Source organism: Sphaeramia orbicularis, chromosome 16, assembly GCF_902148855.1.
Source record: "Sphaeramia orbicularis chromosome 16, fSphaOr1.1, whole genome shotgun sequence".
Taxonomy (NCBI): Eukaryota; Metazoa; Chordata; class Actinopteri; order Kurtiformes; family Apogonidae; genus Sphaeramia; species Sphaeramia orbicularis.
In genome coordinates this window covers 26,673,953-26,685,030 of record NC_043972.1, presented here as the reverse complement: position 1 = coordinate 26,685,030, position 11,078 = coordinate 26,673,953, and the positions used below count along the sequence as shown (strand labels likewise).

General features: G+C 39.0%; 1 protein-coding gene across 1 annotated transcript; it reads right to left on the bottom strand.

Annotated features, from left to right (window-relative positions):
* Positions 1 to 1,598: 1,598 nt before the first annotated feature.
* Positions 1,599 to 7,668, bottom strand: irx4a (iroquois homeobox 4a). The gene is made up of 5 exons (XM_030159270.1): positions 7,184 to 7,668; positions 6,132 to 6,383; positions 5,424 to 5,530; positions 3,603 to 3,913; positions 1,599 to 2,799 (listed from the first exon to the last, which is right to left on the bottom strand). Exons 1-5 carry the CDS (start codon positions 7,226 to 7,228, stop codon positions 2,078 to 2,080), a joined length of 1,437 nt encoding a protein of 478 aa, XP_030015130.1. The 5' UTR covers positions 7,229 to 7,668; the 3' UTR covers positions 1,599 to 2,077.
* Positions 7,669 to 11,078: the final 3,410 nt, after the last annotated feature.

The window sequence follows — 11,078 nt, the reverse complement described above, 5'->3', positions numbered from 1 at the left end:
TTCCTGCGGCTAAGAGTTGTTAATGGAGCTTAAGGAATTATCTTATGACTCTCGGTTTGAGAGCAGTTTATTTCACCCCGGACCCTGCTCCTGTGTCGGAGTGGCTGAATATGCTGCTGTCAAACCCGCTTAATGAAAAGTAACGCGTCGCTGATTACAGTTTTATTTGGTCTCTATGTAAAAAGCTCCTGTTAATTTACCATCTCGCTCCCTCTGTGTGTTCGTATTTGCCACGGCTGAATGATTTAGTTATAGCTGGCCTCTCTCTCTTTCCCTCTGTCTCTCTCTCCTGTGTGTCTCTCCCCAGATCTGTCTCCCTTCCACCCCCCTCCCTGTCTTACTTCATGTCTCTTTCTCTCGAATAAAAAGCCACTTGGTTCGGAGGTCTAATAAAATCTGTCCTCGTGCTAAATTAATTAAATGTCTTGGGTGTATTGCATTATCATCGGGGGCTTAAACCCCTCATTTTCTCTGTGGCTATGAAATATTACATACACTAGTTTACATGTAGGCTAATAAACAGTCCCACCCCACGCGTAAAATGTGCGTAAATTTTTATTACCAATAGAAAATCTATAAGGATGAGACGCGTCGATGTCTTTCTCTTTTTCTTCTGGTGTTTTGTTCATGTGAACTTAACTCCCGAAATGCTACAGGCAAGGTCTTTCCCTGACTTTAAAAAAAAAAAAAAAAAAGCAAATAAAAACATACATCCTTACTCCGATGTATAAAATCCCTTTTGTCCACCATAGCACTTTCTTCCAGGGGGGAGATCTCAATCGTCTGTGCGCTTTTCCCATTAAAATTCATCACCGCCCCCCCCCCCCCCCCACCCACCCCCCCACTCTCACAGGACAGAGTCTCCCGAGAGCTCCACTTTCGCCATTACTGTCAAGTACCCTTGACTCCTTTCTTTTTGCCCTTTTATCTACAACAACTAATTCGAGTTCCTTTGCCCTTTTCACTTTTAGACGACGTGAGTGCCTCTCTCGTAAAGCCCTTTCACTTTTCAGAAGAGGAATCAGCATCCTGGCTGTTTTCTTTGAGGGGTTGGTGTCAAAACGAAAACTCCTCACTTCAGATTATTATTTTTTTTTTGCAGAGGCCTCTCGTTTTGATCCCATTAATGGACGTATGGCGAATAACTTACCCTTTTGACAGCTGCATCATGGACAATGTTGAGATGTTTCGATAATATTATCAGAGAGCAGAGAGGGGAAATCAATAGCCTGACATGAAATATGACTGCGAACATCCCAATTACAGCCTGTTTAGAGGGAATTAATGAGGCAGATCTTAGATACTGATATTGTTCTGTCTTGAGGGTTGAGCTGCCTCATTTTCAGGCTGTCACTAAATGAGAGTGAATGTTTTCTGGAAAACAACACAGGCGAGAGATATTAGATAGTGCCTGTTTTAATGGGTTAAGAATGAACTGAAATGATAAAACTGCTTTGTTTAACAGTGGATTGCGTTTAGAAAAAGCCTACAAGTCGTGCATCAGGGGAAAACAAACCCTTCAATTCTGTAGATTTTCAGCACCTTGGCCAGTTCCTTTCACTATTAACCCAAATATCACACGCAATTTATTTATGTATTTATTTATTTTTTTTTAAGAAACGGACTGTTTTTATTTTCAGTGAACAAAGTTGAAACGCCCTCATTCAGTTCTTAAGAGAGCTGTGCATTTGTGAGACTTTTTCTTCCTTTAATAGTGATACTCAACTGCTGAGTCCTAAATAATATTCAATTACATTTGCATGCGCATAGGAAAACAAAAAGGATCAAAATAAAAATGTAAACTTCTATTATTTTTTTTTTCTCAACATGTAAACTTTCAGTTATACATTTTGATAAGTTTTTGTGCGTGCCTTAAATCAAAGCCAAACGGATCCGGATATTTCACTTGTGTAACGCCAATGTAACAGCATATATAACTGCGTAAAAACGAATAAAATAGAATGAGAGAAACATGGAGACGGAGCCTGTAAGACTTTTCCACCCGACTTGGAGCCGGTTACAAAAGTCCCTCTCTTTTTTTTTTTTTTTTTTTTTTTTTTTTTTGCATTTGGTTTTGTTATGAGCAGAAGAGTTTGTTGATAGTTTTTGGGAAACTCATGGCACTGTCTTTGGGGGAGTCCTGGTGCTGCTGTAAGGCCTGCACCGCGCTGCGCTCTGCCTCCAGAATGGTACCTTTGGTGTTTGTGGTCCAAGAGACGGTGGTGTTGGTCAGTGCCTGGCTCAGAGTGCTGTGCCTGAACAAGGGGTCGTGGAAAACCCCGTCGACCCAGTTTCTCAGGGTCGTGACCGGCGAGTCCTGCCTGTTGTCCAGGCCGGTGACGGGTGAGGTAGCGGCGGGGGACGGGGTGAGGGAGGAGGGGGGCGGCGGCTGGCACCTCAGCATACAGGACGGGTACTCAGTCTGGTTCAGAGATGTCGCAGTTTGGGCCAAAGACCAAATTCGGGGTTTGCCGTCTAATACTTGATGCTGTTGCTGTTGTTGCTGTTGTTGCTGGTTATAGCATGTTTTTGCCTGCTGTCTGTTATCGGATGGAAAGTCCTCCGGGTTTGTTTTGAGACAACTTTTGTTCAAATCCTCCCCTCCGAGAGAAACGGGGATGGAGATTTTGAGAGATGCGTCTTTGATGATGTGCTCACTTGGGCAGTCGGTCGTTGTTGACATGTGTGTGTTGATGTGGTATCGGTGTTTGAGCTCACACTCCGAGCTCTCAGATTCCAGTGTGTCGAAATCGTCCAAATCGCTCAACTGAAGGTCCTTATCAGCCCGACTTCTGGTCTCTATTTAAAAAAAAAAAAAAAAAAACAGAAGGAAGACAGCAGACATGTCAGATACGGTGTCATATCATATGACTTTAAATCAGATAATGACAGACAGGAGAGTCAATGTGCAGTCATGCATGTAAAATAGCAACTGCTTTAAATTAACCCTAACAATTATTATACACTTTATTTAATGGTCAAACAGTCAAAATATTTACTCCATCATTTATTAGCAAATATTATCTATTGGATCAAAATAGTATCAGAATGTCATATCCAACAAATACATCTTAGGCAGTGTTATTTGCTTGTAAAATCTATCCACTAACAGTTATTTCTGCTATTTTTGTTATAGTCATTTAAATTATAATAAACAGCATTTTCAGATAATTGTGGAAAAATGACTTGAAATGTGGCTTTTTTGGCCTTTAAAGGTATTTCAAGAAACATGTTTTAATTAATTCAACTGAATAAAGTGAAGCAGTGCATTCAGAAAGCAAAGCTGTCAAAAAAGACAGACATTTCTATATAGAGTTATATTGGACATGAAGGCATCATGGTAACTGTTAATTCTACTCAGGCGATGTCAGAAAGGCCTTGTATGGATCACTGTCACATCACTGAAATCATCAGGTTGTGCATAAGTGAGGATCATCTGGAGTGTTACTGATAAGATTCATCAGAACAATTTATGTTGTCAAAGTGAATAATACATAGATACACAAGTTTAAAAATGTGCTCCTGACAATTTATATCAACTCAGCTAAGAACTCTGGAGTTTGACTTTATTTCTGCAAAGCGACAAGACCTTTTACACTAACCATCCTCATTGTTCTCGCTTTTTATCTGCTCCTCCTGAGACCCATCCTCATCCTCGTCATATCTTTTTTCCTCTGAGCCCTTGTTTCTGGGCGGCCATGTCATCTTGTTCTCCTTCTTGAGCCTCCTCCTGGCGTTTGCGAACCAGGTGGACACCTGCGTCAGGGTCATCTTGGTGATGATGGCCAGCATTATCTTCTCACCCTTAGTTGGGTACGGGTTCTTCCTGTGTTCCTGCAGCCAGGCCTTCAGTGTGCTGGTCGTTTCACGTGTGGCGTTCTTCCGCCTTGTTCCCCCATCCATGGAACCATATCTGTCAATTAGAAGAAGATGGTGAATATAATGTAAAACTCTTTTTTTCCGTTTGTTTCAGTGCTGGAATCGATAAGAGATACTTTTGAAATAACATAGTAATGGATTATAAGTGCACAAATATGACGCAGTATTATTGTTGCAGAAAGTTTAAAAATGTAAGTCTCGTGACAAAGCTGTGTCAGTGAAAAGACACCATTTAAGGACAGGGGTTATCTCAGGGGAAACCTACAACCTTAAAAAAAAAAAAAAAAAAAAAAAAAAACCTTAAATATTCCTTCGTTTGCTATTTCTTTTGTTAATAGTCACATCAAATGCATCTTTCTTTGTTTCTTTACTTTTCAGTGTAATTTCTTAGTGTAAAAAATGATTTAAACCTATCCCTAATATACCATCCACCTCCCTCCCCTCCCTCTCCTTTCCCTCACAAATATCAACCATAGACCTACATTTAAAATGCACAGTGTTGATTTTCAGTCAGCAGTGAGCTGTAAAAGTCCTCTCAAGGGAGGCTTTTATGAGGCCTTTATTGCTCTCCATAGCTTAGTCCAGGTCAAGCACTGTTAAGGGAATCTAAAAGATAGGAAGACTGTACCCTTCTTTACCCTGTTGTTACCTCACAGATAAAACAGACTGTAAAATTGCTTTATTGAGTGTAATGATGAGCCCTCAGGTAAAAGACGAGCTCACACAGAGTGGTCCTCTTATAGGCCTGCTTGTTCATTTGAGTGCCACTAATTCTTTTCTTTCATAGTCTCAGGCCTTTTGCTTTGTGAACACTTATTGGGGTTTTTGCTGACACTTTTTTTGCAAGGTTAGACTTAAGTGATTTGTTAAAGAAGTCAGCTTATTAGTTTGAGGTTATGTAAGCTGTTATTGTGCTGTAAGCTGATCAATATGGCACTTTGTCGACCGATTAACCAAAACAAAAATTGAATAAATGAATGTAAAACAAGCGTACAGATTCAAGCTACGTAAAAAGTTTCTGTAGCGCTGGATTTTTCTGTTTTATTCAAATTATTTTCTTATAACACTTATTGTAATCAATCAGAATCCTTCATTTTCAACACTGTCTTTACTTGTGTGTCATCTGATTATTGGAAAGACCTTTCATGAGGCAGACCTGCTCTGCATAACACTGCGAAGGCCTTCAGTTACTGAATGAAGGCCTGCATGCATCAACTTCCATTATAAAACAAATGTGTCATAGAATAAAAGTGATTTCCTGTGCTGTTATAGACACGATGAGAATGAACTCGACCTCGACCTCTTAAGGATAAATGATTGATTTAATGTCGGCGAGGCTTCATTTTAACAACTTCCTGTTAACTCATCAAAAAGTACTTAAAATGACTTTCAAACCTGGACGTAACGCTGTATTTTGCCTGTAATTCTAACTCCACTGCACATATTATTCCGTTCACTGAAAGAGGTCTGAAATTTAAACTGATAATCCAGCTTCTCAACATTATTCAGTCACTCAGAGTCAAACTGTCACTTTAACAACATACCTGTCATACTGATACTGTCCCAAGGTAGGATCATAAGGATAGTAGGCTGTCGCTTGGGTTATTCCCGCATGCGCAGAAGCTGTAGCATCTTTAGTATCGAATGTACCCTGCAATTACACATGAAAAGAAATGTTTATTAAAAGAATGGCACAAATCATTATGTATTTTTGGCTCACCCGGTGCTGAAAAACATGTATATTTACATAAAAATAACAAAATACTGGTTGTATTTGAGTTTCTTGGCCTGGCTGAGGAGGATAATTGCATAGAAACATAAGTTTTTAGAATTTCTATTAAATACTGTTGTGTAAGTTTAATTCTCATATTTTTTTCAATCACAATTTATGCATTCAACTGTCTGTATTTCAGTATTAAAATAAGAATGCTAAATCCTTTTATTGGCCTCTGGGTCTTTGCAAGAGGTGAAGTTGTTTTCCAGTGCAAAACAATTTCTTTTTTTTTCCTCCACAAGAATTACTCTAACAAAAGTGGATGGGATAAAGCATTCAGGCTTATCTCACGCTGAGAAACATTTTTCATTTACTGAAAAAAAAAAAAAAAAGTTGTCTTGAAGGATGATGAAAATGAATTACGCACAACATGTAAAAGGCTGGCATTTTGCGCTATAACGCACAGAACAGGTTCAAGTCTGTGCGCCCTGCGGCTCCATTAATCAATGCCAAAGGGGATCAGATGTGAGGGGCTTACCAGCGAGTAGAAAGCCGAGGCGTCCGTTCCGTATGTAACGTAATTCCCATAGCCTTGGCCGCCTGTGTAGGGGTTTCCGTACACGCCCAGCGCAGCGGCTGAACTGAGCTCATGCCTCGCCGTGGCCAGCAGCCGGCTCTCATACACCGGGCAGTACACCGGGGTCTGGCCGGACGCCGCTACTCCGGAGTCGGCTATAGATCTGCCGGTGGACTCGCAGCAAGTGGTCAGGGAGTTGGTTGTCATCAGGAACTGAACATGAAAAAGGAAAGGTTTAGAAAAGTCATGCGTTGGAACAGACGTTTACGCACTTGTTAAACTGGAGGATCTGTAGGGAAAGTTTGTTTACAAGTTTCTGTCAAAAGAAAAGAGACAATAAAATAGAAAAAAAAAATAATCTCACAGAAATTAACAGTATTTTACTTGTTTCCAAAACACATCGACTTAATAAAGTTTCAGATCAGAACAGTCAACTTTTAAAAGCTCAAATATACCAACAGAAGTCTTGGTGCGTAAATGTCAGATATTTAATTACTAAGCATAAATCTTCCATCATATTCCAGTGATAAATCATATTACAGGAGGAAACATTCTAAACACATACAACATGTTTACCGACATCATCCAGCAATAGTCAAAGTAAGCCCAAATGATTTTTATGGCTCCAAGCCAAAATAAAGCAGCAGCTGGGTAATGTATCGCAAACACACACAGCGTGTGCAGAACAAGTTGGCATGTGTGTTCCAGCGCAGATAAACATATGGTTGACATTACAGAGCGGCTATTATCTTTCAGAAATCAGTGAACGGCAGGTCGGGGGTCCCGGTGGTCTCTAGTTACCCCTCTCCTTACCTCTTTCCTATCGCTGCTGGAACACAGGTATCACTGGCTGTAACGCAATACCTTTCCGATTCCCGAAAGGACAGTGAAAGCCTCTCTGATTCTTTGCCAAAGTGCGTAAAAGGATCAGGCTTAAATCGATGACATAGTCAATCGCTGCAATATCAACACCAAAACATTTTCGGTCAACAAAGGCAGTGACATGAACTTACTTGTGGAGCAGACGAATAGGGATATCCAAATTGTGGATATGACATGGTAGAGAGGTCCCCCAATATCCAGAAATAAAGCGAGACTGAAGGTCTCCACTCTAACGCAGGCTGCGGCTCTGTTTGACTGTACCAATTGATTGGTAAGCACAGGCTCCTAGGATGCTTATAGGGCGAAGCAGAGTAGCATGTTTAATTTGTGTAAAATGCCCCCCACTCATACGCCTTTCAAGGGGAAAAAATAAAAAATAAATAAAGCACGACAATCTTAGAGCTTTCCTTTTTCTTTCCAAAAGTCTCTCGGAAATAAATAAATGCATTAAAGGTGATGCAGGTTATCTTTGTCTACAATAATGACTTTGTTGTCAGATACATATTTTTGCCTTATAAAAAAGTAGTATAAAAGACGTCAGCAGCAGAGGCAGGTTGTTTTAAACGGCGGTGACTCTGACGTCATAAGTTTCCCACTCTAAAATGACCAGACTGTAACTTTAATATGCATTGTCTTTTCTAGGGATGACGACAAAAAAAAAAAAAAAAAAAAACAGAGGGAAGAAAGGGAATGGTTACTATTGAATAAATAAATAAATAAATAATTGAATAAATAAATAAATAAATAAAAAAGATAAACAGGAGATGAATTTGGCAGTATCAGTCAATCAATTAGACCAATTAGTGTCTTAAACATGCAAAGGGATGTTTCTGTTCAGATGCATTAGATCAATTACGCACAGTTTTCATTCCTCTGCACTGATCACACAGACAAGTAATTGATTTGAATTTAATTGGTAAAGAATGGTATCTATCTATCTATCTATCTATCTATCTATCTATCTATCTATCTATCTATCTATCTATCTATCTAATCTATCTAATCTATCTAATCTATCTATCTAATCTATCTATCTAATCTATCTAATCTATCTATCTATCTATCTAATCTATCATTTCTTTTCCCTGGTGTGTGTTTCTGCAGATCTAATTGTGCCACTGCATTAGCCAAAAAAAACCCCAAAACACTCTCCAACTGGTCCACGGTGCCAACGCCGGTGCGCGCTTCCTTGCTTGGAGAATCCCAGGTTGAGACATGTGGATAGCCCCGGGGGTCACTCCTCAAATTAATGATGATGTACTCCTCCTCCTCCTCTCCTCCTCCTCCTCCTCCTTCTCCTTCTTCTACCTCCCCCCCACCACCACCTCCTCCCCTTTCTCTCCTCTCCAGCTGGATCTCTGCCTGCCGGTGACAGGTCGATTGAGAGTGATTGATGACTATCTAGGGGACCAGGGCCAACATAATAATATGATACCAGCACCTTGCAATAATTGCTCGCTTTCATTTACAGATGAAAGAAGTAATAAAAAGCTATAAAGACGGAGAGGATTGTGCTTCGGTTAAGTAACTTTTTGTCTTGTTTTTTTTTTCTCTCTCTCTCTGTGTGTGGGAGGGCGGGCTGTATAAAATGTCTGTTATCTCATTCATTTGGACAAATTGAATTATAGGGGGTTAGTACCTCCAAGCAAATGGCCGCATTAACGCTGTGAACAGGGGGGTCAAAAGGGATCAGCCAGCGCTTTTTAATTTGCATTAGCTCTGTGCCACCTTAACATTAACAACCCCGTCTGAACCGCTCAACCATACACTCTCTGCAACACACACACACCTACCACACACAGCTGCATTTTGTCTTATTAATTTAGACTTTTACTTTTTAAAAAAAAAATATATATACATATATATTCATTGGGGTTAATGTGACACGCAGTGCATTAAGGTACTGCAGAACCTAATTTATCTCCAACATCATACGAGAAAAAAAAAAAAAAAAGTGTTGACACCTTGGTTTTCGGCACGGCGAGAGCGCACCTGACCCATGCGCGCGCACACACGCTCCAAAGTTTACATTGGAGTCACAGCCTTATAACATGGACTACTCATCAGATTTTGTTTATTAACATGTGCATTGAGCTTTTCTTGTGTGTGTGTGTTTGCAGAATTAGGCTTCAGACAGTGGGGAGTTGTGATAAACACATCCCCCTAAACTAAACTGGCCGCATATCCCACTTCTCCCCTCGGTGTATACCTTTTCATTATCCACTGCGTTGCCCTGTGTTATCGGCCGCCTTTAATGAAATATTTAGGCGCACTAGTATATGCTTTTAGACGGAAAATGAAGGCGACGGCAGGAGTTCATGCTTGTTTAGCGTTTAAAGATTAAAAGAGAAGCTTCTTTTTTCTCTCTCTCTCTCTCTCTCTCCTTGGACAGATGTGAGGGAACAAAGATGCCCTGCGTTTTAAGTGGAGCAAGAGGAAGATGCGAATACTTCAAGCCTGATTACAGCTTCTTTATTTTCTGACACGAAATTAACCCTTTCATGCACAATGGTCACTCCAGTGGACAGTTCTTCTCCAGCTGTTCTCTTGTATATTCATGGGTTTTTTGTTTTAGTTCCATATCAGCCAACATAGTGGACACTTATGCATCATCCCATACACTGACATTCAGACCATTACTGTAACTTTGCTGTTCTTGATAAACCTGATCTGCACTAACATGTTTGAGTACTTTATATGTATATATATATATATATATATATATATATATATATATATATATATATATATATATATATATATATATATGTATATATATATATATGTATGTATGTATGTATGTATGTATGTGTATATATATATATATATATATATATATATATATATATATATATATTTTTTTTTTTTTTTTTTTGTATTATCTCCATGAAGTGAGTAATAGCTAGTATTAGAGTATGACCCCTAAGTATTAAAATGAGAGAAAACATCAGATTAGCTGCATTGAAAATGTTATTTCATAGTTTTCACACAGTATATCACTTTCTGATATAGCGTTTTAAATACGTGTTTCTTTGCTTCAAAAATTAAACACATGGTGGACATTTTTGTAACTCTATGAAAACTAGGTTTGTTAAAAAAATTTAAATTGCATTTTTTTTTTTTTCAGGCCTAAAGAGGAATGAAAACACTCAGGAAAAAACATGTGACTAATGTTCTCATAATTCGTGCATGAAAGGGTTAAACATAATAAACAGTCGTTAGCACTTCATTTCTGTGCAGATTAGTACCTGATTTAAAGGTACTTTTACAGATAGCAATGTTAAAAGTGATGTAATATTATGACCCGTGATGTTTTATAAATATGATTATAAATATGCTAAAAAAAAGTTTGACTGTGATCATTTAGTTGTGTATTGTTTTTGCCTCACACTACAGTAATCCGATTAACTGTGCTGCACTTTGAAGTAAACTCGCTAATTTGCATCTCCTTTCCAACTAAAGTCATATTAAAAAGTTCCCCAGAACCGTTGTAATCATGAAGGTGTCACTTTCCTGATAATCTGTCGTTGATTAATGAGCCACATGCAGGGGAGTGCAGGAGCGTGTCTAGTGCGCGTGCATGTGTGTGTGCATGTGTGTGTGTGCACCACTGACGCACACACGCGTTATAGAAAAAGAGAGAAGGTAGTGAAGGGAGGAGAGGCTAAAACACCTCCCTTCCTGCATTCTTCCCCCAAAATTTCACTCAGCTTGGTTTAAAGAGAAACTGCAAAACAAAGGTCAACTTACTTTGTTGAGCTGAATCACTCATGACAGTGACTGTGACACACACTGTTTATCATCTTGGTGAACAATGTCTGTAATTTACATGGATCTCATGCTGCAGTACACATATATTTGCAGAAAACATGACTGTAGAGACTAAACCACATCTTTTCACATTAAAGGGTTGGTTAAAAATGTCACAACTGCAGTATTTATTCTCAAAGACTGATCTAAAAATATTTCATAACTTCTGAATTACTAATCTTATCAATGCTTTGAAATAATTTATGTAAAATATAG